Source organism: Falco rusticolus, chromosome 7, assembly GCF_015220075.1.
Source record: "Falco rusticolus isolate bFalRus1 chromosome 7, bFalRus1.pri, whole genome shotgun sequence".
Taxonomy (NCBI): domain Eukaryota; kingdom Metazoa; phylum Chordata; class Aves; order Falconiformes; family Falconidae; genus Falco; species Falco rusticolus.
The window spans coordinates 43,038,893-43,066,577 of NC_051193.1; the positions used below are offsets into that span (position 1 = coordinate 43,038,893).

At 36.5% G+C, this 27,685-nt stretch overlaps 1 protein-coding gene across 2 annotated transcripts in view; it reads left to right on the top strand.

Moving 5' to 3' along the window:
• The window catches only part of TTC7B (tetratricopeptide repeat domain 7B), a 144,633-nt gene that overhangs the window by 51,798 nt on the left and 65,150 nt on the right, over positions 1-27,685 (top strand). For both annotated transcript variants that reach the window (XM_037395035.1, XM_037395034.1), the window contains exons 6-15: positions 469-547; positions 2,721-2,893; positions 7,458-7,521; positions 12,463-12,600; positions 16,125-16,208; positions 17,446-17,550; positions 18,890-19,007; positions 19,205-19,262; positions 24,355-24,427; positions 25,732-25,892. In XM_037395035.1, the coding sequence (XP_037250932.1) occupies positions 469-547; positions 2,721-2,893; positions 7,458-7,521; positions 12,463-12,600; positions 16,125-16,208; positions 17,446-17,550; positions 18,890-19,007; positions 19,205-19,262; positions 24,355-24,427; positions 25,732-25,892 (1,053 nt within the window). The remainder of the gene's footprint in view (positions 1-468; positions 548-2,720; positions 2,894-7,457; positions 7,522-12,462; positions 12,601-16,124; positions 16,209-17,445; positions 17,551-18,889; positions 19,008-19,204; positions 19,263-24,354; positions 24,428-25,731; positions 25,893-27,685) is intronic.

The following is a 27,685-nucleotide window of genomic DNA, read 5'->3' on the forward strand; positions in this document are numbered from 1 at the left end:
TACATTGCTTTCACTGAGGACTACAAGATTTACTTGTTTTTTATATCCCTATTTTAAGGTGTCAGCTAAAATGGAATGTTTTAGTTGGGGTTTTTTTCCCCCAAGTTTATACTTTGAAGCCTAATGTAATTGAAAATTAAAACCATTGTATTAGCAAGACCAGCTTCAGTTTTGTTTTTTCCCTTTTTTTTGAGTGGTCACTTCTTACACTTTTCCTTGCTTTCTCTTGAACTATCTACTGATCATGAAAATGTTTCTTTTTTCAATAAATTGGCAGGGAATGTTGTTATAGTCATCAGTGGTGGGGTTCTCAGGTGAAAAAATAAATAAATGTATCTCTCATCAAAATCCATTATGATATGCAGGGAAAAAAATGATAGCATGGATTTTAACAACTTTATTGAGTAATATATTAAGGTGTTACTACATCCAAGTTGGAATACTGTCAAATTCTATGTTTTTATACAGGAACTTGACGAGAGGAGTTGGTAGATTTAGAGAGTTACTAAGAGCTGTTGAAACAAGAACCACACAAAATCTGCGAATGGTAAGTTATATTAAACCACATTCCTATTCCAGCCAGATTCCTACTTTAGTAGACAGGTAAAGTATAAATACAGTGGATGAGTTAGAGACAAATAATCAGATACACAGTGTATTGATTAGGATCTGTTACCTACCACTTTATAAGGTTACGTTTCCTGGCTTAAGTGAATTGCTTAAAATGGAAAGGAACGTTTGCTACCCAGTCTGTCTGCTATTTCTCTTTCCTATTTGTGGATATGGTTAAAAACTGCTTGGTCTCTGACAGACCATACTTTCAACCTTAGTCATAATTGCCCTATTTATGAATTACCATAATTTCATAAGGGTGTTGTTTCATGGTTTTGTAAGGTAATAGGAGTGAGGACAGAATGCAGCATCTTTATATGTGTTCTATTAACTTGGAAGTTATCAAGTTATCATTTCTTTATATTTATTTTTTGTGTGGTAAAGCCTCTCTAAGGAAAACAGTGGAAGCAAAACCATGAAGATTTGTTATTTATATTATCAGACAATAAACCTTTACCAAAAGGGTGATGTATCTTTTTGCATCTTTTATATAATGAAAGGCCAGTGCTTATATCTTTCGCTCTAACGTAATGATTTTCAAAATATCCTGGATTAGTTTCCTAATACTGGGCCTGTAAAACTTCCAAAGTGATAATAAGGAAGGTAATTTGTTTCTTAATTCATTTAGTAACCGATTCCTAGAAGGGTATTAAACTTACTAAATAATGGATGTTCAATGGAGCGGGATAATATTGCAGACTTTAATAGAATGAAGGATGAAGGGCTTCTTATGGTATAGGAGTTAAGGCAGAAGATGCAGATCATATGGTGCTTTCCATGGTTTAAACATTACGCATCTGTTGCTGGGAAATACTGCCAGTTCTGATGCTAATGTAGATCTTGTCTTCCTTCTGCTGCCTTGATACTAATCTCTTGAGTTTTCATCATCGTGATATATAGTCATGCAGCTTGTATGCACATGTATTAAACATTAAAGAGGAGATTAACTTGATAGTTACAGATTATGGGATGACTTAAAAGCTTTAATTTAATATTATCTATTTAAATAATATCTATGTAAGTGTTAATACACTTAAATATATGGTGCCAAGAATAGTTGGTTAAAATAAACTTCTTCATGCTGATCTATAACCTCATTGCACTCTTGCTGAGCCTTACCAACAGTAGCAAACAACAGCATCTTCAGGTACAAGTTTTCAGAAGCCCCAGTCAGTTGGGGTTTGGGCTATAACTGTCTGTGGTCAGTTGACCTTGGCTGGCTGCTAGATGCCCACCCAGCTACTTTCTCACTCCCTTTCCTTACAGGCTGGGGAGAAAATAAGATGGAAGAGTTTGTGGGTTGAGGTAAAGAGAGGGAATTAGCTTGCCAGTTACTGTCACAGGCAAACCAGATTTGACTTGGGGGAAATTAACTTAATTTTCTGTCAATTCAAAGAGAGTGGGATGGTGAGAAACAAAGACAAAAACTAAAGGACCCTCCCCCCACCCCCTTCCCCCAGGTTCAACTTCAGTCCTTCATTCCTGACTCTTCCACCTCCTCTCCCTACCCTCATACTCCCTGAGTGGTGCGTGGAGGGTTGTGGTGAGTCCATAACAGTTCCTCTCTGCTGTTCCTTACTGCTCACGTTTTTCCCCTCCTTCAGCGTGGGGTCCATCCCATTGGCTGCATTTCCTTTAGGGAATATGAACCTGCTCCTCCACAGTCCTCCCAGTAGGCTGCAGTGTGGACATCTGCCTCTGTGGTCCTCTCCATGGACCACAAGGAAATATCTGCTCTACCGTGGTCTCTCCAACAGAAACATCTGCTCCTGGCCTGGAGAGGCAGTAGAGGTTATTTAGCAAAACATATCTGAAAATATACTGTGTTCCACTCAGGTGCAACAGTTGGTATTGTTGATATATCAGATGTATCTGGATTTAACTGATAAAATTGCCGATTTTTTTGTTATTTCCATTTTTTTCTTTGTGTTTAGAGAATTAAACTGGGCACTTGTACCTTTCAAACAGCAGTATGCCTGGTTTGGGGGATGTTTTAAAATAACATAAAATATATTCTACATGACTAGTCTTCACTAGAAAAAATCTAAGCATTTTTGAAGAGTTTGTATTCAGTTTCTAAGGAAAATATTTATCTTTCACTTTTACAGACGATAGCAAGACAACTAGCTGAAATTTTGTTACGAGGCATGTGTGAACAGAGTTATTGGAATCCACTGGAAGATCCTCCTCACCAATCACCCCTAGATGATCCACTTCGAAAAGGTTCAAATACTAAGAATTACGCGCTCAGTAGAAGACCCCGGGTATACACTGGAGAAAAGTATGGCTGAGTTTATACTTCTCTTTTTTCTATAACTGCAATTGTTACCCAGTGCACTGGGTAGTTTAGTTTATATTTTTGAAAATTTAGAAGGAATTGGGCAATATGAATAAGAGTGTTTCCCATGCTGTGTGTATATATATTCCCTGAAGAGAAGCAGGGAAGCAACGTGCTTCTCCAAACAGAAGTTTGCACTGTATGCGTGAGACCTTTTGTTCTCAATTCTCAAAATTATTTTTTTTGTTTTTGTTTTATACTGGCGTATATGGTAGAGTTGATACCTCTTATTATACTTGGGGTACAAAAGAAAACATGAACTGAGTGGCCAGTCTTGAGACTGCACATTTTAAAAGTTGTGTGCTGTTTCTAGACCTCTCTTCTTCTTTATCATAGAAGGAGAGGAAGTAGCAATATGGAAATTCAAATTCATCCCTGAAATATTATAAAAACCCAAAACATATCTAGCAATTTATCTAGCAGCTTCAAAGGTAGGGTTTTTTCCCAAGGCTGCCTTTTAATCTTCTTAGGTTAGTTTTGGCATTTCTCTATGATGTCACCTTTTTGTTGAACTTTATTCTTTCGCCAATTCAGGTAAGTGCTATGCTATGATCATTTTTGTATAGCGTATTCCATGGTTAATTCCAGAGTAGCTTTGGTGTGTATCTCTTCCTTCTTCAAAATGTGTGGATTTTTTTGAAAACTGATCGCCATTAGTATTATTATTAAATGTAAATAGCAATTTCCTTGAATTTGAACTTTTTATTAGAAGTTAATAGTTTGCTGATTGTTTGGTTAAATGAAAAATGGTTTCTAAGGTAAAGCTGTTTTCTTAGACACAGTCTGACAGTGCCAAAAATACATACAAACAAAAGTTTGCACTTTATTACAGTCCTTGGGCTTCAGGCTTACTGCCTGAAAGTAATGTGCTAGTACCAAAGCATACTGTTGAAATCTTAACAATTTGGCAGTCTTTTTTAATGTATTTTTTTATTTCATTGATACTAAGTTTGGTCTGATGAAACTTTGTTGCGTGCTTGGTTTATACAATCTGCAACGTTTGCACCGCTCTACTTGTATTCTACACCCAAGTCCTTCTGGGATCTTGTATTTAATATGGTCAACAGCTTTTGCATGCTTGTTTTGATACATGCTGGAAAGCACTGTGAGCCAGAGAACTGAGAAATAGATGGTAGCAGTGGAGATAATGATCTAGCCAAGATTGTGATTTGCTGTAGTAGGACAGTGCTAAGTAATGCAGATGGAGAAGATTGAAATTACATTTAAATTTAAGAAAAAAAAATTACAGAAGAGATTGTGGAGTCTGAAGAATATCCCTGGAAATATTCAAACTCCAACTGGACATGGTCGTGAGCAACCTGCCAGTCACCCTGCTTTGAGTGGAGGGGCTGTACTAGACAATCCCCAGACAACCCCTCCAACCTCAACTATTCTGTGATTCTGTGAAATCGGTGTGATCTGGGAATCTCTTTTGAGGAGACTGTTGTCTGTTCTATATGAAATTTTTAAATCCTTTTCTCCAAGGAATTATTTTTTTATTGTTGTCCAGCTGGATTAAAACCCAGGTGTTGTGAGGTTTTTTATTTTCAGTCTTGTCCAACTATGTCTAGGATGTATAATCATTAAAAAGCGGTCTTTTGAGCTTTAGGAAAAGGTGCATACATAGAGTTGAACATTCAATTTGCCAAAACAACCATTGTGTTTCTCTGCATGTATGTAGTTAGCAAACTGTACATGCAGGCCACCTTTTTGGTAAAAAGGAAGTACCTAGTTTGTGGATACATCTTGATCACTGTATTTAAAAAGTATGCATTTATTGCCCAAACATGAGGAAATCTCTTTTATGCAGTCACACATTTTCTCATTCAAATTACTTGATTTCACACAGCAAATCCTAAAGAACAGTCTGTTCCTCTCTTACAGTGTATGTGCCTTATTAATTAATATGAAAGTGTTTTTCCATAATGTGAACTTCCTGTTATGTGCAAAAGAGCCTGCTTCTGTGCTAGGTTGCTTATAGAAGCAGTCCTACCTTAAATTCTGAAGAGATGTTTTGTTTTAGTGTTCACAGTATATTTACATTGTAATGTAAAAGGTACTGTCATAGGGCAGGTGTTTGTTTAGCTGCATTTATTGCAGTTTCCATTAACACTTTATACAGCAGCAAGCCCACATAGTTATGGTGTCATTATTACTAGCAAGCAGAATGGCCTTTATCTTCAAGAATTTCTAGCAATTCTCCTTCCTTGATCCTGAATACTTATTAGTAGGTTTCTCAGGCTCAGTCTTTCAAACTTATGTTCTTCATTGTCAACTCATCCTTTTGTATAAACATGCCTCCTGGCAAAAGTGGGGCTTTGTTCAGGGTAATTTTCTTGCTCTTGGGACACGGAAGTGAGGAGTTCCATGGTTTCATCAAAGCATGTAATTAAGTCCTTTTCTTTCATCACATCAGAGTGCTTAATACCAGATCAGATAAAACATATATAGCCAAGTATCTCTTCTTCAGCAGTGATTGAATGTAACTACTTAAGACAGTGAATAGCAAGACAGATATGTAGGAAACTTCTTCCTAGGTGTTCACCTGACCACCAACTCAGTTTGAGTCTGATATGTACTGTTTTTTTCTAAATATATTGCCTGATACATTAGGTAACTTCATTGTGGCCTTTTGAAGATGGTGAATGTGATTTGCTTGATACCATTCATGATTTTGTAGATCTCATTGTTACTGCCTCTTCAGTTTTCTTTATCCTCGCTTGAAGAACTGTTATACTTCTTGGTATCCCTTCGGTTGTTAGCCATTTCATGTTTCCAGTTGTGTCTTTTGCTCTGCCCTGTTGCCTTGAAATTACTTTACTCATATACGTGCATCTGCCAGGAGACACAGAAAATGTCTGAGTTCAGTCAACTAAGTTGAGCTTTTTGCTTACACAGGTCAAAGATATTTCCCAGTAATTTCTGCATGAAGAGGATCTTCACTGAGACAAACATCAACTTATGTACCAAAATACCTTCAAAGTTGTAGGAGAAAATAATGTTTGTCTTGTTTTGATAAGTGACCTTTTAGTAGTTCTTTGTGAGGCAGCTTCCATTTTCTCTCTGAGAAAATAATTTCTCTGGCAACTATTTCCAGTCATTACTCTGCTTTCTGGGAACCATTGCCAGTCCGTCAGGTTAAATCTACTTCCAGGTTGCTGAGTTCTGCGTTGAAGACTGGATAGATAAATAGAGAGCTCTGTGATGCTCCCTCTTCTCCCCTCATTCCCTGTTCTGGGTGGTTCTTATTCATAAGTAACTGTGTTTTGAAATTTCTTTGTTATGTAAAAATAAAAATGTCTCCTAAGATTTAAAGTACTCTTCAAAAGCTTGTGAGCAACTTGCATTGATTAAAAAAATAAAAATCTGACAACAAAACAACCGCCCTGGGTTCTTACCGGCTGTATAGTGCCACAATGCAGTTCACAGTGTTGCTTTCAAACCGCCTGGAGTTCAGATGTGTTTCAGTTTCCATTTCTTTTCAGGCATTTAATTACTGCTTAAATTTCTAGTGTACTTAAAACACCTTTGGGTTGTTTTTTTTTAATCTCAGGCAAGTTTTGTTTCCCATCTGTAATTTATTGTTGTTTAAGCACCCTTGGGACTATAGGAGTTGCTTATTAACAGGAAATTTTCTACATTTAAACAGTTAGTTGTGGAACTATTCATCTGAAATAACAAGAAATAGTACTTGTAGTAATTCAGAAACAGTTTAGAGAAAGAAATCTGAAGAGTTAAGACAGTCACTGGGTTTTTTTGTGCATGTGAGAGAGAATGAATGAATTCCTACCAGTTGTGTATCCAACAGATTATTGTTGTCTGTCCACCAGCATAGAAAAGTATCAGAAACTATCTAGTGGTCAGAGAAAGCAGTAAAGTTTGCAAACTAGTCCTACACAAACCTTCAGTATTGAGTCCTAAGGCAGTGTACTTCATTAAAACCAAATATTTTAACTGTGTGGAAGTTAACAGCGGTTTTGGCAAGCAGGCAGAGATTGCCATGGCTCTATTTAAAAATATTCACAGCCATTGAATGCATCAGGAAGATAGTTCTCAAGGATATCTGATGAAAAACCAATAGAAGTATTTCTCCACATATTGCCTAAAATACAAAAGTTACCTTGTTCTTCTGAGAGAATTTCTTATTGCCGACCTTTGGATCAATGATATAGATTTGGCTCAGATAGATTAGGTGCCAGAGGCTAGGTAAACTATGGGTACAGTTTTTACAGTTGTCAAATTATGTGCCGTTTTGGGATATTTAAATATGTTCAACTGACAGCTGTGGTTGTTTTGTTCTCATATGGTGTTTGGCTAACTTTTCTGGAATGCAAATTTAGAGCATATCAGAGAAATGCATTTTAACCAATCAGCTTTTTATGCAAGTTACTCTCTGTTCTCTTTTCTGGAAATTTTCCATTTTTTAGAGTACTCTTACTATATTTGCATAAGCTATTCCTAAAACTAATGTGTTCTGCTTAAATAATTAAATTTTTGTTTTGTACAGCATCTTTTGTCCTCAAGAAAATACAGAAGAAGCCTTACTATTGCTGCTTATTAGTGAATCTATGGTAGGTAAAATAGAGTGAATGTGTGTGTGTGCTGTCTATGTGTGTGTTTTGTTGGGCTATTTTTAAAATGAAATAGAACTTTTTTGTCATGCCTTACTTTATGACTTGTGTTGCATTTTCTGTTAGGAAAGCAGGCAGTTACTTCTGAAACTCAAGCTTCTGTTCCTCTAAGTCAGCAAGATGAAGTTTATGAATAGGAGTTTATCTCCTTTAGAGTGGCTGAACCTAGTCTCCTTCTAACCATAGGCAGGTGAACACAAAGCTAGATCTTTCATTTGCATCACTTGTCAGTATGAATCACTGTTACACCAGCTGTTTGCCCTTCAGACAGTTTCAAACTGTAAGTTATTTTTGTTGTAAAAACCAAATCAAAGACTACTAGATAAGCATAATAAACATAGCTATAAAGTATTTTCCATTGTACATTAAATCTTGGATGTCACTCAAATTTGTAAATAATTTTTGATGATACTGCCATTCAGCCTTTGCTACTGGATTTTTTTTTTTTAGTGTACTCTTTTCCTCAATAGGTGATTCCTTTCAATGGCCTACGTGTACCTTTTATCAGCCTTTCATATTTTCCTCTAGTATGATTTTACTAGTTATCTATCAACTGCCACATATTGACATTCTCATACCAAGCCAGTTAAATGTTCTCAGATAGCAGAAATGAAAAGCTGGAGCTGGAATGTTTGCTGTTTTTCTCACGGGAGGGATGGAACCTCTGAGGCATCATATGGTACACTGCACATCAATGAGACTTAATGTTTTAAGTTCTATAGGTGATTCAAATACTTTCATGCTCTGAGATAATTTCTGTTTTGATACATTTAAATATGATCAGAACATTTTAGTGAACAATTGTCCTACTTGAACTATTCTGACGTGGCAAACGTTTTATGTTGTAGCATGAGCTACTTTCCTTATTCCTAGCAATATGCTTTGCAACATTCATGACAGAATCTGTCATGTTGGTTTTTCTGCAGTATATGCTTACCACTGAAAGGGGCACCTGTGCCTCTGTAAGGTGCCTGAGCAGCTCATGGTGATATACAGAATTCCAATGTCTGCTGTGGTCATGGTGTAAAGTGGAAGCAGTCCCAGTTCTGCAGGATCTGTCTACCGATTACTGTATTTGCTTGTGTACTTCCTTGCGTATCAGCATTAAGAAATGAAAAAACAAAAGTACTGCCCTTTTAAGTCTTGTTTCAGGTTACTTACAGCTTTTCCTTTGTGAATTAGATCAGCCTAATTATATCAAATGCTTGTCACTGTAGAGCATATACCCTTAATGAGCTTTCAGTATGGGGTGTTTTATTTACAAGTAATTATTGCTGGTTATCTGAAGCAAAAGCATTTGTTTTGGGGGAATATAAAATCTTTCACATGATTGACTTTGGCTAAGTTGTCTGTTCAAATTAGTTTTGTGGAGGGGAGGGGAAGATTTAGCATAAAAATATTAATCACTACAAACATCTTTCTGAGAGTTGAGAGCTGTTGCTTCAGTGCGTGCTAGCTTTCTAGGTGTAGTAGTCATGAATACTATGTGGTTTATGATTTTGAAAGTACTATTTGGGAAAGAAGAACAGTTACAGAAGGGTGAGTAATCATTGGTGTTTTGAGATGGTATTGTGTTATTAAAGTAGTATAAACCCATGCATCGTCTGTGAATTAGTAAAAACATGGATAAGGTGTCAAGACTTCTGTCCTTCAAGAACTTATTCAAGCAAATGTTGGAAAACACAACAAGGATCTGACATATAAGTAGCATTTTGTGTAACTAAAAGTAATCACATCATTGTGTGTATACAAGCCCTAGATCATACTGCTAGTTTCAGGGAATTGGTGATCTCTAACATCATAACTACTTATTTGGGTTAGAATTAGTGCAATATATATCTAGAAAATTGAATCTTGTTAGTGGATTACAAGTGCTGCTTTTTTTGTCACCTTGATTTCCCTTAATTTCTGAATTCAGAAAGGATGCTTTGCGTAAGATTTAAATTGTAATGCTTATGAAAGAACTGCTCTGGGAATTACAGTTCTCTGCTTTTCAAGTGTTTAATTTTCTTATATGTACATTTCAGACTACAAAATGTCTCTTTTAGCCCCATGACTGCTGTTACAGTGTGTTGTCATGCCTCATGAGGAAAGTCAGCTGCAACTCTGCCATCACTCTTACTGTAAGATGCCCTTGTATTCTAGCTGTTACACTTGTATAGACCAGCCTTTCCTTATGTAGGCAGGAATGAGTAGAAAGGTGTGATCTGAAGGACTGGCATCTTTACATTACAGTGTATGTACATGTTGCTGCTTGTCAGCTGAGCTGTAGTAACAGAATCACAGAATGACTGAGCTTGGAAGGGACTTCTGGAAGTCATTTTGTCCAAACCCCCAGCTCAGGCAGGATGACCTGGAGCAGGCTGATCTGTCTCCAGAAGCCTTTTGAGTATCAACAAGGAGGGAGAGTCCACAACCTCCCTGGGCAACCTGTACTGGTGCTCAGTCACCCCCAAAGTAAAAAAAGTGTTTCCAAATGTTCAGAGGGAACCTTCTGTGTTTCAGTTCGTGCCCTCTGCCTCTGGTCCTGTCCTGGGCATCACTTAAATGAGCCTGACTCCATCTTCTTTGTACACTCCCTTCAGGTATTTGTACATAGTGATAAGGTTCCTCTGCTGAGCATTCTGTTCTCTGGGCTGAGAAGTCCCAGCTCTCAGCCTTTCCTCATAGAAGAAATACTCCAGTCCCTTATTCATCCTAGTGGTACTTTCAAGGTACAACTTGATAGTTGGACTATCTCCAGTAGCTCCAGATTTCTCTTGTACTGGGGAGCCCAGTACTGCACCTGTGGCCTCACCAGTGCTGAACAGAGGGGATGGACTGCCTCCCTTGACCTGCTGGCAAGACTCCTGCTCATGCAGCTTGGGATACCCCTAGCTTTGCCAGCACATTGCTGGCTCCTGTTCAACTTAGTGTCCAGCCGGATGCCCAGGTCCTTTTCTGCCAAGCTGTTTTCCAGCTGGGTGGTCCCCAGCCTGTGCTGGTGTCTGGGGTTGTTCCTTCCCAGGTGCAGGACTTTGCACTTCCAAGTCTTTGTTGAAGCCTTTGATGAGGTTCCTGTCATCTCATTCCTCCAGCCTGTTGAGGTCCCTCTGGATGTCAGCACAGCCCTTTGGCGTATCAGTTCCTCCTCCTAGTTGTGTATCATCAGCAGGCTTGCTGAGAGTACACCATCATCCAGATCACTGATGAAGATTCTAAACAGGATCAGGCCCAGGATCAGTCTCTGGGGTACACCACTAGGTTACTGGCCTCCAACTAGACTTCATTTCACTGATCACCACCTCCTGGGCTCAGCCTTGTGTGTTACTCTTAGCTGATGGTAAAATGGCAGAGCGTATCCTTTCTTCCACTGTGGGTGAACTAAGTTATACTGCTTGCATTTGCCTCAGGCCTAGTGTCTGTAGGGTAAGTGTGGCCAGCTAACACGTTGCAGTTTAACTAATTGTCACTTTATTGTGTTTGAGACTGTGGCAGTTCTGAAACACTGAGCACTTAAGTTTGTACATACATTCTGTTTTATAATTCTGAAGAAAATTATGTTCAAAGATAGGATACCTTTTATACTTGCAAGGCATCCCCTCCTATAATACTGCTTTGACATTGTCAGCCATTTTTTCACAAGTTCGTGGCTTGTTCTGTGCTTGCAAGGAATTAAGTCAAATAGTGATTAAATGTGGACTGAAAAAGGAAGAAGTTGTTGAGGCTGACTAAATATTTATGCAGTGTAGAAAGGAAAAGCCAAAGACTTATTGATCAAAAGAAAACAAAATGTCTGTTTTGGAGTGTGTGTGTGCGGGGGTGTGTGTTTTCAAACCAAGCTGTGGATTATTCAGCTGATAATTCCTGAAATGTCTGTGCAGTTTGTGTTCCATACATCTCTGAAAATTTCTTACAGTATTTAATTATTCTGATTGTAAAGATGTATTGAGTATGTTTAGAGCTATAAATGTTATCATGTTAAAGCTGAGAAACAATTCATTATCCCTTAATGCGTGTCATGCCTTGCCTCTGAAAGAGAAGGGAATAAGCTGCCCATTAAAATTGGGTGTATCTAAGTAAATGTATTAAGGGGGCCATACCTTGTGTAATTAAAAAAAAAAAAAAGGCGGTGGGAGGGGGAGGAGGAGAGAGAAGGATCTTTAACTTCTGACTTCAAGCTACCAGATGTACTAGCATTTGTACCAGTGGGCATATTAAACATCAAAAAATCTAGAAATAGGTCAATTTAATCCAGTTCTAGCTATGCTTTCTTCCTTCTCAAAAGGAAAACTTTAATTAAGGAATTAGGTTTGCAATGTGCCTTTCACAAAACAGGATTGAAAGTACAAAGCCTTATTGCAAACATGGCCTGATTCCAAACCTGTGCTCACAACCAGGGATGGTTTTCACTTCTGACTAGTAACTCCTGAAGGTGACTGTGTGGTTATCCTGGGCAGGTCACCACTCACAAGTGAGAGGACAGTGTCATGATGTTATGAAGAGAGAAGAAATCGATTGCTGCCTTTTACAAAAACTGGAATAGAGGATTTGAAGATCCTTCTAATGTGTTTTACTAGCATACAAAAAATAAAATTAAATTTTAAAAGATATTTTTTAAAACCCTTACTTGTTTTTGAGAACTCTTCAATACTTTTAAATGATTACCTAATCTATGTAATTAGAGTCAAATAATTAAAAATAGATCCATATAGAAACATCAGTCTTGCCACTAATGTATAGAAGCGGTGATTCTTGCTATTAGTAGCAGATATTCTCTCTTTGCATCATATATCAGTTGCTGACTGAATAAGTCAGTTTGAATAAAACACATGTTACTTGGCTGAAAATATAGGATGGATTACAATGCCTAACTGTTTCTTTTTTTGTGGTATGTTTCAGGCTAACCGTGATGCTGTACTGAGCAGAATACCAGAACACAAAAATGATCGTATCATCAGTTTGCAAAGTGCATCTGTAGTCTATGATTTACTTACTATAGCCTTGGGAAGAAGAGGCCAATATGAAATGCTCTCAGAGGTTTGTTGATAATAGTGCATATTCAACTTATTTCTGTTAATCATGTTAATTGTGGTAGTACTAAGGGCTAAACAAACATAGGACACTGGCATTCTGACTGCTGTGTAAATGCAGTAAGTAGTTTCCAGCTCAAAAAGCTTACTGTCTAAATTATGCAAGTGACTTGAGGTGGCCAAGCACAGAAATTGTGTGAAAGGTGTGGCAAATGTTTGATGGCACAGAGATTCACATGGTTTTTAGGTGAGGAGGCATGGATCTGCTTAAAAGGATACACATTAAATGGAGACAGCAGGAAGGAATGGCAAAAGATAAAAGCTGTTGTGGGTATAAATTATAGATATAAATACCTAGAAAAATTATTTGTGGTGATGTATTTCAAAAGAAAACTTTCTTTTACACCTCATAATATTTGGAGTGCTCCATAGTCCTTGAAGTTTGGAAAATGGCCTTGAAGTTAATAAAATAGAAATCTATTCTTTTTTCAGGTCTGTAGGAAAGTGTGTTCTCTTATCTCAAATGTTTTGTGTTTGATTATGCAATTTGCATGTGTTTTGTTAGATTTTCCAAAGGATAGAGGAAAACCTAGACTTTATCTTAAAGTCTTACAGTTTAGTGAGTGGTTAGAGGTTATCTACCCTCAAATCCTATGGCCCATAGTCTGCAACTTTTATAACTCAAAGTATTACAATAAACACAAATTCAGAAATGTGAAAACATTCTGTTCAGTTATGTAATAGGCATACAATGTTTTGTTGGCTTTGTTCTCTGTGACCTAATGATGATTGCTCTAGTGGAGCTGTTGCAGCTTCAAGTCAGAAAACACCATTATTCCAGCTGTGGAAATTATACTCACCCACCAGTTCCAGTATCTCATTACCATCTTCTGGTTTAGTTGTAGCTGATTACTTACAGAAGTAGTTGTGATATAAGAACATTAAATTATCAAAAATCTGTCTCATCCTAAACTGTTCTAATGCTGTGTCATGTTCTTAATTGAAGAAGTCTCATTTCTTTATGGAGTTTGTATACAATAGGATTTCAGTTTCTTACAGCTTCTTCAACTAGATCAAGGAACTTTCTACTGTTAGAATTCTTCTCTAAACAAAAGTATTGACTGTCATCAAATTGGTTTTTAAGCTCGGTAGGATATCATATATTGAGCTTATTAACGACCTACTAGGAGAGACTGGAAATTTTCCTAGATACTCATCTTTCAACTCCAAGCATATTCTTTTCAGGAGGACCACAGTGCTAGGCAACAAAATTCAGTAGTGCATTCAACACCACCTGCCCATATAGTGATTTGTGATTATTAACAAGGCATTATTGACAGTTGCATTTCTGCCTGCCAGGAGAGGGACAGTACTGAATGTGTTTTCAATTAGTTAAGTCTGCAGTTTTCCAGGATTCTGTTGCTTGTTTTGTATTTCTCTTTGATTTCTTGATGGAGCCTGTTGTTCTTTGAAATAAATTGTTACTTGGCTCAGAAGAACCCAGTTCATGAGGTTTTCATGGTGCATAGGTCACGTACACATATATGCACATATATCGCTTACCCCCGCGCATGCTAGCCTCCAAAAATCATATAACTTGTCACATTTCATGCTGAATGAAGCCAAATAAATAGAACTTGAAGTCAAGGAAAAAGAGAGGTAAATAGATCATGAGTATGTTGAAACTCAGGCCTTTTAAAATAATCTACAGTTATATCCTGTGTCCCTTACAAACCCTGAAGTATCAACTTCTCCAACTTCTTTATTTTCTGCCAGTTACAATTGGCAATTAATTTTTAATTAAGCAAGGCCTAGAAAATATAATTTTTATTTTTCTAATTGTGAACAAGTACCTCTATATAATTAATGCACATGCATACATGTATGAATATGTAAAAATGGGAGAAGAAAGTATGATTAGGCAGCCTAAAAAATTTATAAATATATTTTGACTTTAAATATTAAGTTTCCTTGCACCACTTTTTTGGGTGAATCGCTGGAATTATATGGCTGCTGTAGGTCAGAGTTCTGGAAGAAGTGCTGAAATTACTTAAATCATATGTAAAACAGTAGTATCAAAATAAGCAGAGTGACTTGTATTTAGAAATATTTTTGAAAAGATAAACCTGAATTCATTCTCTTCCATTTAGAGGCACTCATTTTAGCACCACAGTTGTACAGATCGATGGAAAGAGAGGGGAGAATTTTGCAACTTTTATTTTCTGCCAAGTTCATGGAGGGAGATGGAGGAGTATGCCCTAGCTAAGGCATCTCTGTGATGGATCCAAAGTAATAGAAGGTGTCATGCGTAACTTACTTATTTCGTTCTTGCTGTGATCTTTTTGCTTCCACTGATCGAAAGAAAGTCCAATGGGAAAATAAATCCTGTGTTGTTTTCTTAACAGACATTTAATTAACTAACTACACATATGATCTAATGATGAACTTTTAAAAACAGTACTAGAAAGAATTTGTTTTTAGAAACTTCAGTCCTTTATAGTAATTTAATAAAAATTCTATTTAATAATAATCTTGATACTGGACATTGTATAGTAGGAGAAATTCTAGCATACATTACATATGTGTAGCAAATAATGCACTTCTTGTATTTGTTTGGTTTCATCCTCAGTACTGTTCTTTCCTTCAGGTTCTGTTAAAGTGTGGGAACATGGCTGTGTTTTCTGCATTGTTAAAGCTGAGTTTGAATGTGGGAAATAATTAATGATATTGTGGTTTAGCATATATATTGGTAGCTATCAGAGCAGAAAAGCCACTTCATGTAATTGGACTCTGCAGACTAGAAAGTTACTTGCTAAATAAGTTTAATGCAGAAAAATGTTCCACCTTTTGACTCTCTGGAGCTGGCCTGATTAGTAAAAATGAGCACAGCAAAATGAAATCATTCTTATTGACAACAGCAGATATTAAAACTTCAAAATTATTAATATAAGTCTATTAATAATTTAATATATTTAATCTCTGTATAGTAATAATTAATTTCCTTTTGGCATTCAGTTAGTAAGTTGAAAATCTTAGGAGAATATTGTGTGTGACATCAACATTCTTAAAAATAGAAATAACACCATCAGGTGAAGCTTTACACCACCCCACCCACCACCACCACCTTTTAAGTGGTACTTGTAAGTACTTGTGGTGCCATTGCTTGTTAAGTATTCACAATGTAGGAAGAATGTGTGTACAATTTTCCTTTTCACTTAAGACTTATTGCCAGCTTTTTGCAGCTAGTACCTTCAGTAAGCTGGTATTTATCATTCCTTCTTTCAGACTAAATAGGACAGTACCAGCAGGAGTATTTAAACAAACATAATAAACGGGAAATCCATTTTCTGTTCAATTCTTTTTTTTCCCATATAGAATCTGTCAGCTGTTTTCACTTAACTTATTTGAATGATTTAAATTTTGAATTACATGTATTTTAGATATGAGTCTATAAGAAAATTTTTATACTAATATGCCTTCTTAATAATTGAAGAATGTGCCCTTAAATAAAAATTTTCCCCCCAAAACTAGTGTTTAGAAAGAGCCATGAAGTTTGCATTTGAAGAGTTCCATCTCTGGTATCAATTTGCATTGTCCTTGATGGCAGCAGGAAAAGTAAGTCGTAATATTTTTATGTAATTCTTCTATTGATGGCTTTTGATAACATTTTGCATGTCCACAGTTTTCACCTGTGGTGTTTTTGCAAAGAATTGCAATCCTTAAATCAGCTAAGTACACTGTACTCCTGAATTTATGCCGAGTGCTCTACAAAGAATGTTGTTGCTTCAATAGTTTCTAACTTAGGAAGGTTGAAAGATGCTTATAGGCAGGATAGTTTCTATCATCTTAAGCTAAGTTAATTGAATGTATGTAGTGAATTATACTGGATCATATTATCCAGTAACAACTTGTTTCAGTGCTGTTTCCATGAAAGAATTTTACATTTAGGTACAAATTAATGGTGATTCATGATGCTCTTCTTTTTTTTGTTCTTTGGGAATTTCTGGTTATGGCTTTTTTTAATACTAGAGTCTTTGATACTGTATTCTGTTCTATTAAAGTGAGATGGGTTTTTTTTTGTTTTATATAACATAGGAACTTATGTTATCAGATGCAGTCTTCTATTTTCAATTCTTTTTGCATTTCCCTGTCATGTTACAGAAAATAAATCACATTCGTTATATAATGTAAACAATACTAATTTTCTAAAATATAATTTTCAGTGGGGGTAATTTGCTTATCTCCACTTTTGGAGAAAGAAATTAATTCTTTTTTCTTTAGAAAATACCTTTAGAAGCACATTGGTTCTGAAGAGGGTTGATTCTTCTCACTGTTCTCTGTTTACTTTGAGTTATCTTCTAAACTGTGATTGCATGGAGGCAAATTGGTTAAAAAAAGAGAATCAGTGCCTGTCTGTTATACATCCTTATATCAGAACTATTTCTAAGTGCTCTTGTAACTCCCAAGGAACACTAAAACACTGCTTATTCTGAAGACTCTGTCCTGTTCCTGCTCTTTCATTTGCCTGGCTCAAATGTTGTGAGCTTACAGGCCTAGTAGAGTTTTAAATGCATCTCAGAACAGTTTTCTGAATTATATACCATTGGAATTACATTCTGGGCAAATGTTTCACTGGGGACACTTAATGATAGTTCATAGGGGTTGGATAATGACAGCAGTGCATGAAGACTTGTGGTTCGCTTGCATGAGGAGTTGTGACAAATTGTCAACAAAATGTTTAGTAGTGTCTCCTTCATATGGTGAAAGTAAAGTAAATGATGGAAATAGGAATCTTCTATCCAAGAAACATACTTATGCTTTTAGTAATTTCAGTGGAAAATATTTTTAACAGTCTGCTCGAGCTGTTAAAGTCTTGAAGGAATGTATACGTTTGAAACCAGATGACGCAACCATTCCACTCCTTGCTGCGAAGCTCTGTATGGGATCTCTCCACTGGGTAAGCTTTGCCACTCTTTTATCTTTTCAGCAAGAGCTGTGCTGAAATGCAACAAGAACTTGGTTTCGGGATGTAGCAAATGCTTTTGCACAGTGACTACATTCACTTGGTCATCTCTAGAAAAGCAGCACAGATATGTTGTACATCTCTGTTTGCATGGCTAATTTAAAATATTGGACAGCAATGGTTATGTTTATCAAGGTAGCATATCTTGATGCTGGTCTAAAACATAGCTAAAAATATATTACAAATTGAAACATTGTTGGCACACAAAGATTAAAAACGCAACTTAGACTTCTGTTTCCTCTGTGCAAGAGGAAAGTAATTTTTTCTGATGATAATGAGACAAATCTCTTCTTCGGGAGACTCTTCTGGTGATATGTTTGCAGGAAGCTGGGGTTTATGAATTCCTGGTAGAGACAGGGTGTTTTTAAAAAGTATTACTTAAGTTGTGTTTTAGATAACCTTGAAATTGATGTATCTGTACAAAAAACAATAAGGTGATCAAAGATCATCATACAGTTTTCAAGATATATATGTGTAATTTTTAGAAGAAAGTTTATTTTTAAAAGGAGGAAGAGAGGAGGGAAACAATCAGAAATTGATAAAATGGTACAGTAGCAGAAACATGACTTGTTCAGGCTGACAAAAATGCAGTCTTAATAATTAACATAGATCCTAGTTCTGTAAATTGTTCCCTATGGATTGACTCCATGTGGAGTAGCTTACTGTACTTAGATTTGTTTTTACTGGAATGGATCCAAATTTTGGTGGGGTTTTTTTTTTTCCTTTCTAGATTGTTAAATAAATGGCTGCGTGGTTAAAACTTGATCTTTCACATGTTTGTTTATGAGTTTTCATACATTCAGCAATACTGTGTGTGATGCAGAGTTCTGCATGGCTATACTTTTATTTTGCAGGGTTGGAGCTATAATTTTTGCAATTGATTTTCCTAAAGAAATGGTTCATGGGGCAAGAACTCTTATTTATGAAATACAGAAATGGTAGATGGCATATATGGACCAGAAGTGCCTTTTTTATTTAAAAAAAAAAAAAAAAAAAAAAAAAGGCAAACCCACAGTAAGTTTAGAATGATCTGTTTGTTACGTGCCAGGGTTTCTCTCAACCATAGGAATGGGTGCTTCAGCTTAAAATCTATGTTTTACTCAGTATGTAGCAGGAAAACTAAGTCTAATGAAAAACTAAATAGTCCTTAAAAGAATCATGCCTGAGATTTCAACAGTATAGTGTGCATAATACAAATGCTGTGCATTCTTCTAATTCTAACATAAGATTTAACTAGGTTTCTATTTACATGGATGTTCTATAATATTTTCAGTTGGAAGAAGCTGAAAGATTTGCCAAAACAGTTGTTGATCTTGGGGACAAAACATCAGAGTTCAAAGCAAAAGGCTACTTGGCACTGGGATTGACTTACAGTCTGCAGGCTACTGATGGTAAGATAAGATTAAACATTCTCATTTGGAAATTCCCATGTTGCCTAAAAAAAGGATACGTAGCAGCAAGCTAATTTTAAAATTAAAGCTTCTGTGTGCAACTGGTTTTTCAGTCAATGTCTTAAAACTTTATCAATGAGCGTGTGGAATGAAAGCTCTTGATCTTGCATATTACTGATCAAATATATCCTTTTTAGCATCTTTGCGAGGGATGCAGGAGGTCTTGCAGAGAAAGGCTCTTCTTGCCTTTCAGAGGTGAGTGGGTGTTAATCTTTTCATTTCATACTGCTGTATGTAGTGAAAGCTTTTATTATGTGTTAAAAAGAGAGACTTGTAAAAGATTGTGTAATGAGGATTTTACCTCTGGGAGTCTCCCTTCATGACTACACAATGTGTTTCTTTAGCATTTACTTCATGGTTTTTTGTCAGAAATACCTAAATTGATTTCTAAGGATTTCCTTTTATTTCATTTTGAATACTTCTGTGTTGTGCTGTATAGTGTAAAATACTTGCTCAAAGGAGTATGTTGTTCTGATCTAGAAATCATATGATGCAAGGTTTCAAGCCATTTCAATCTGATAGTGTTTCTGGAAGAGTTTGTCACTGATCAGATTGCATAGCAGCCTCTGTAGAGGCAGAGCAATAATTGAGGCCATGCTGCTGTGCATGAGGGGTTGAATGCAGGTGGTAAGCTAGGGGGAAAGAAAAAATTCTATCTGGAGATTTAACAGCATAGGCAGTGACAAGGTGAATGCCTGGTCTTCCAAGTGCCTTACACAGAAGTAGCGCTGTTGGTGATGACAGTAGTTCATTCTCAAGGGTTTGACTCTGAAGGAAATGATAATAAACAGGTGAATGAGAACATCTCTACCCTAATTATAGAAGAAACAAATCTTCATGGCAAAGCTGGCAGAAGTGGTGCAGCATCTAAATACATCTGTTTTTATGTTTATATACCCTGGAAAACCCTGCTTTGGTGAGATAGGCATAAGTGCTTCAGGAAAACTAATTTGTGCATTAATGTGAATACGAAGTTTTGGATTTTTGTTGGAGATTCTATATCTAAGGGGACAGGGTTGAGAAAGTGTCTTGCCGGTAACTTTGGAGTGAGGCTGGTATGTATTGGTACTTCCTTTTTATGTATTAAGTATTCCTCTGTATGTAAAAATGTTTTAACATATGCTCTTCCTGTTCCTTCATGGGTTTAATAGCTTCTTATTACTTCAGCATTCTTTCTCCATGTTGAAACTGAATTTTCTGCTTCCTGGTTTATACCATAGCTCCTCATCCATCCCTCTTACCACTGACTTAATCATGACTGTTTCAAAAATACTGTGCTAAACATTTCTTGCCATTTCTACCCATTCACTGCTTTTGAGGTTCTAACAGTGAATTGCTTTCTTCTGCTGATTCTTTGAAACAGCAAGGGATGAAACGAACCGCAGCTTGAAGCTAATCCATTCCAGTTGCCTGTAGACTCTACCCTCCAGTTTAGTACAGTGATTCCCCAAATTCTGAGAGTCATTCCGTGCTATCGATCTGTCTGGAAAATTTCCATTTTCTGAGAGCTGAGGTTATACAGCATTTTGACCATCTGTAAATATGAGGATACTTTTATAGGTAGCATGCTGCTTATTGTAGTATTTCATTAAGTTGCTCTAGAAAAAGAGTAAGTGGTTTGAGTTAAAAGAGAATAAGCAATACACAGTAGGTTAGAAGTATTTTTCAATCAATATTCAATTTATCGCTGCGAAACTACTCTCACACCTTCTCTTGGTTTGACCCCAGCCAGCAGCCAAGTACCATGCAGCCACTCACTCACTCCTCACCCTCCCAATGGGATGGGGAGCAGAATTGAAAAAGGTAAAACCTGTGGGTTGAGATAAGAACAGTTTAGTAATTGAAATAAAGTAAAATATTGTAATAATAATAACAACAATAATAGTAATGGTAATCAAAAGAGAGATAACAGGAAGAGAGAGAGGAATAAAGCCCAAAAGAAACAAGTGATGCACAACACAAGTGCTCACCACCTGCTGACTGGTGCCCAGCCAGTCCCTGAGCAGTGATCAGCCCCTCCCAGCCAGCCCCCCCCCCAGTTTATATACTGAGCCTGACATTCTATGGTATGGACTATCCCTTTGGCTAGTTCAGGTCAGTTGTCCTGGCTCTGCTGTGCCTCTCAGCTTCTTCTGCACCTCCTCACTGGCAGAGCATGGGAAATTGAAAAGCCCTTGTCTTTGCATAGGCACTACTTAGCAACAACTAAAACATCAGTGTGTTACCAACATTATTCGCACCAGAGCACTACACCTGCCACTAGGAAGAAAATTAACTCTATCCCAGCCAAAACCAGGACATACTTTATTCAAATATTGTTGCTTGGTTCTATGTTATATTGTCTTTCACCCAGGAACTTTTCTGTTTCATTCTCTGCAGCTGAACAGTTAAGTCTTTAGTTAGTGTCAAAGACTTCCTAGCAGCAAATAGTGCCAGCTGAAATCTGAAAACATACCTAGCACCTCTTCAATGAACCATTACACATGTCCTTGAGCCATATGTAAAGTTGAGTGGAACTTCAGTTTTGTGGCAATATTGAGCTTTGAAATATTTGTGCTAACTAGTAGGATATAAATTTATACACAGGAAGTCTTGGGAACATGAGGGTTAACTGCATCTGCTTTCTATGCATCTTTCTGATGCTTTGGGTTTCCTTTGTTCTTTTTTTTTCTTCCCCTTCAGTTGATACAGCCTCCTAGAAACAAATGTTTTGTATTTTAAATACATGTGCAAGGATATCGATGTTCAGTTATTTGTTCATCCCTTCTGCTGGCCTTTCTCAGAATGAAATTGTACATAGGTTTTTAATTACAGTATCTTTCAGAGGTTTTATTAATGTGCAGGATTTACACTATGAAAACTCTAGTGAATTGCTAATGTTACTGTTAGTGATATTGCTGATATAAGTAGCCTGGACTCCACGTAGAATTTTGGGTAGGATTGTTTGGCCCTCAAAAAGAACACAGTTTCTGCATCTCAAAAACCCCACAGCTACCTTCTAAGAGAAGGGAAAAAGTATGTTTTGAAAGGTGACTGTTCTGCTTATTACATGTTTCCTCACCTGTGTTCATAGAGAGACACACACCTGATAGATCAGCTGTACTGGAAATACCCTTCAATAATAATTAATTATTGGTTAATAATGTTGCTGGTTCCTTATGTTGATAACATAGGATAGGATGTTACTGAAAATTTGTTACCACGGAGAGTAAGTTATGTTGAGCATATTAGAGTCATGCCCACTTTCTCTTCCAGTATCTTGAAAATTAAAAATGTTTTCCAGGAGGTGGAAGTTGAAATTCTCCCATTTGTCTCACACAGTTTATAAAGCAAGCAGCAGTACTGGTCTCAGTATTTTGATGTGCCAAATTTTTTTGGTTTGTGTTTTGTGGGGTTCTGTAATCACTTACCTAGAGGACCAATTACTGAAGAAGTAGAGGTCCTGAAGAAATGGTTCTGTTTTGGACCCTTGCCTATGCTGAATGATATTGGCCATTTGAGAAGATGCTTGGTGCCATCTTCACACAGTGCTGAGGGGTGTTTGTTTCACTAATTTCTTTTTTATTGTGGAAGACTTTCAGTGCTTTTCCTGTGGCTGCTGTGAATTGAAGTTTCACAGAACTCACCAAACAATTGATAGATATTAACAGCTTTATTCTTGCACTAGCTGAAGCTTGGGTGACTGAACAAGTACTCTTTAAGTTAAAATCTCTTGTTTTCACTTAGTCTTGCTTAATTTCTGAACTTAAATTTTTAAAAGGACTGGTCCTGGACCGTATTAGGCTTTCTATTTGACTCTGATCTCCAATTTAGAGGTAAAGTTAACAAAATATGAAACTGTCCCCTAATAACTTAAGCTGCTTTGATACGTGTTGGGTGTAGTTGTTAAACTAATGGAGCTGTCATCTTTGGACTTGGGGAGGACAGCAATGCACATGTCAGAAGCAGAAGGTTCCCTTTGTGGTTGTAATGGCTTAAAGGTCAGTTTTGTTCCTCCCTCCTGATGGAGATGACTCATTAGATGTTTTGAAGATGATGATTACCCATCCTATTTCTAAATTAGCCTCATTAAGAGAATGCAATAAATATAAATAAAAAAAATAGTTCCAGGTTGCAGCCCAGTATTTACTACACATCATTTTGGGGTACAGCCATAATTTTTTTTCTTTATGCTTACGCATCCCCCCCCAAACACACCCTTATTCTGCAGCAGAAAGAGTATTACAGGGGAAAATAGTACAGTGTTTTACAGGGGCATCTTCTGTAGGATAAATTTGAAAATGAGTACCACAAAATATGTGCATTTGAGGTAAACATTAAGAACAAACAAACAAAATTTTACAAAAAGGTGCAAAAAAGTTATTTCTTTGTTTTAGTAATTAGGGTTGCTTGCAACAGCAGTAGTTACAAATATTTTGAGAGTGAATGATCACAAAACCCTGCTGCTGTTGTGCAGCTTAACTTTTTTGTGGACAAGAGTTGTATTTATAACAAGATCATCAGTATAAACTTCATCTGAACTTACGCTCATGATGAGTCAGGCCTTATACTGCCTCTTACTGTAATGCTGTGACAAAGAACATGTCCAGCCTACGTTTCTTTTACATTGTTGCACAGCAAGGTGCTCTGCTAATTTAATCTCAAAGCAACTTAAAGCCAAGAAGTAACTGGCTTCCTAGGAAGTTCAGTGTGCAGGGCTGAAAATGTGCTCCAACTTCCAGAGTCTGAAGAGTGAACAAAACTCTGATCTATGTTGCTGCTGCTGTTCCCCTTTGAGTTCTGTGCTTCCGAACCATCCTGGTCAGGGTCAGCGCGATTGATTGCTTGGGTACTTCTCATGCAGATGATGTAATTCTTCTCTCTGAAGGCATGTTGTTTGGGGGGGATATTTTGTTTGGGTTTTTTCCCCTTTTTCTGTAAGAAAACTCTGCTTAATGACTTTTTATTATAACTGTTCCAAGATAATTAAACCTAGTGTTTGTTTCTGAGTATATTTTAATTGAAGAATCATTTTGTATTGCTAATTTTTAAGATTTATACTGAAATTACATAATTAATTTTGATTAAAAATTACTTTAATGGCCCAAAGTTTCATCATTTAAATCAAGAATTATTGAGAAGTATGAGGAAAGTCACTGGAATGAACACCACTTATATCAAAATATGAGCTTATGTGTAGCGAAGAGGTCTGAATATGGATACATTAACATATATGTTTGTGTGTGTCTGACCTGTATTAACAGGAGAAAAATTCACTGGTTTTTTGTTTTGTTTCTTTGTTTTTAAGGGCTCACAGTTTGTCTCCAACGGATCATCTAGCAGCATTTTACTTGGCACTGCAGCTTGCCATATCCAGACAGGTTAGTTACATTTTAAAAGTGCAGCCTCACACTGTCTTACCAAGATTAGAATTTGTATCTGTTGATGGATACAGATGAAGTTTTGTTTAATGAAAACCTGCTTTTTTTTTTTCCTTGTGCATATATGCATATATATGGCAAAAACCCTCCAAAATACTCTCTCTTGAACACTTTCAGTCTCGTACATTTCTCCAGAGTTCTGCCCCAGTATTTCCAGCTCTAGGGTCAGAAAGAAGACATAAGTCATTTAGTTTATTTGTTTCAGCATTTCTGTTGCTGGATGGAGGGGGAAAAAAAATAATCTATTTTTACCCTGTTTTTACCTTTTATGTGTAATCTCTGCTCAGACTGACTATGTCGAGAGCGGGACTATTGAATCTAGTCTTTAATGATCTTGACAGTACTTAAATCTTGAATATTTGCTAAGATCCATGCTGTTTCTAGATACTTGTAGGAGGTTTGGTTATTGTGAACGAAATTACATTTAGAGAAAACTGGAAAATATTTTAAAGCTATAAAAGAGATCACAGCTCAGTCCAACTTGTACAGTTGTTATGTTTAAGGGATTTAGGATTCTACCATATATCACATGCCTTTGGATAATGTGGAGGTGCTTTGTGCATGTCATGGTAAGCCTTTTCCTGTGTCATGTTTATTTTAGTAAATAGTTTTGGGTACAGTAGTTTACATGCTGTAGGTGACTTTTCATTGCTAATGAGTAGCAGACGTTGGACTATGTCACATTAGAGTGGAATGGATTGTCGCTTTAATAGCACAAAATATTTTACAGTAGCAGGCTATGACTCTGTACTTCTGAATTCCAAAATTCTCATGTTGCTTAATTAAATTCCCTGGTTTTAACACTTAGTGTGTTTATTTGGAGCAAAAGCACATGCAGCTGAGGAGTTCTGGAAATTCCATGTAATAGAAGAGTTATTGTTGCAGTCTAGCTGTAAATTCTACTTAATGTGTTACAATTAAAACATTTTCAAAATCATATAGAAATAAAACTGATACTTGAAGAATAGTGACTATTTTAAAGGGCTGAAGGGAAGTGTTTTATTGAAATGTACTATCTTATTTTCCAAGGTTAATACTTTATTTAATTTTTACTATTCACTGTAAAGCATCAGGTCCATTTTAAAATTCTGAATAGTGTCGTAGAGTAGTCTATAGAATTCTACATGGTATCCAGGTGAATATTTTGAAAATTTTATGGATTTGCAATCAAGTAATAGGCAATACTTCTAACAGTGATGCTTTCTTTTTCTGCCTTTTTTTTTTTTTTTTTTTTTTTAAATCAGATACCAGAAGCTTTGGGTTATGTTCGTCAGGCTCTGCAGCTCCAAGGAGATGATGCCAACTCTCTTCATCTCCTTGCACTCTTGCTATCAGCCCAGAAACACTATCATGATGCTTTGAATATCATTGATATGGCCTTGAGTGAATATCCAGAAAATTTTATGTGAGTGAATGTCATGTATTTTTTTTATGTTTTCTCTCATATTTATTTTTCTTAGATTCTCATCTCATTCGTTTCAAGAGAAAATGGATTTGAAGATTGGTATTGGTGTGGGGTTTTCGTCCAGTAGTCTTCCCCACTGCCCATTTAGTGCGTCTGCTTTTTATTAAAGGCTTGTTAAATAGTGATTAAGGATTTGGTTTTGGAAGGGAGGCTAGAGGTGGATAGTTGATCTTATTTATTTTTTCTACAGACTCTCTGTTTAGATAATTTCTCCCTGTTGCACGCTTTAGAGAAATTTTCTATTTTCTGTTTTTATGCAATATTCTAAGAAGGATAAGCAAGACTTTACTCTTAGCTGGGATAGATTTATCCCGTCCTCCAATTAACTGTACGCGTACTGTATGATACATGTTCTGTAAAATACATCGTAACAAATAATCTCCTCTTTTGCCTGTATAATAACCAGTCATCTGAAGTTGGCTGATAGATAACTAAACAAGTGAACAGGGAAGAAGCACAACTGGTAGGTTTTCTCTTGTTTTTAAGAAAGAAATCTTTCTTTGTATTTATTCTTCATGTTAGTTATATCTTAAAATACATTTGGATTCTGTGCTTTTGTAAGGGTATTTTTAATTTATTTTCTTATGAAAATCTGATGAAACACTTAACAGTGAAATATCTCAGGGACAACTTTCATTAACTTCCAATGTTCCATTCTGATGCTTTACCGTCACTGAGATTGTAATCCATAGTATTACAAATATCCTCAATGCTTATTTAGACAATTTTTTGAAGCATCTCAATCTTAACTTTTAAATGATTGTATCATAAATTGTTACTATGTCAACACACAAAAAATTGTTGCCTTTTTCCTCTTAAATCTGAACCAGGAACTCTGCTAATATTACCTCTCCTCAGAACTTCTGTGGCTCACAGCCAGTTCTGTGTAACTGCTTTTGTGGCCTTTTGCTGTTTCTCACTTCCTAGTTTATCCACACACATATAACTTGTCTCTGTTATTATTAGGGGTTTCCATAGGCACTTCACAATTTCAGAACTGTCTAGCAGTTCCTCTCCCAAACCTGTCTGTGCTCTCCTCAGGGCTGAGGGACCTGTCAGTAAGTCATGATTTGAGGCAATTGAAGCATCAGCTACCTAATTTTATGTCCTATTATTGTTAGAACCAAGTATTTTCAAAGCACCATGATCTGTCATCTTCTGTCTGTTCTTGTTTCATCTTCTGCCACTTAGTGGCAATGTAAATGACAGAGAAGCTGCCACTCTGTCTCTCAGAATAATAATAGTCTAGAAGAAGTATTTCTGAAACTGCAGTTCTCCATATTCTAGTAAGAGAACAAAGGGTCATTCAGTAAAATGTTTAAAATTACTCCTGTGAGCATTCAAAAGGTATTTATGGGTTTTTCAAATATGGTCCATGGCCTTTCCATACTTGTTTATAACTGCATCATGTGGTTAAACATGTTGCTGAGTTGTTTTAAATAGTACTAATTGATCTGTTAACTTATGTGTGTATATTAATCATATGGGTTATAATAGTGGTTCTAAGTTGTTAGCCCTGTTCTATAATACAAACACCGAGGTAATAGTGTACTATGTTACAACCTACTGGTACAGATCAGGGAATGTAAGAGAAATATCTTGGTGGTAGGAGTCGCCATCAGATGTGGCAACAATTGTTGAAGAATCCAAGATGAAACACCACTATATATATCTATAGACAGTCTTCTAGAGTCTTGTTTTTAGTACTGTCAAGTTACTTCTGGTTCCCAGAG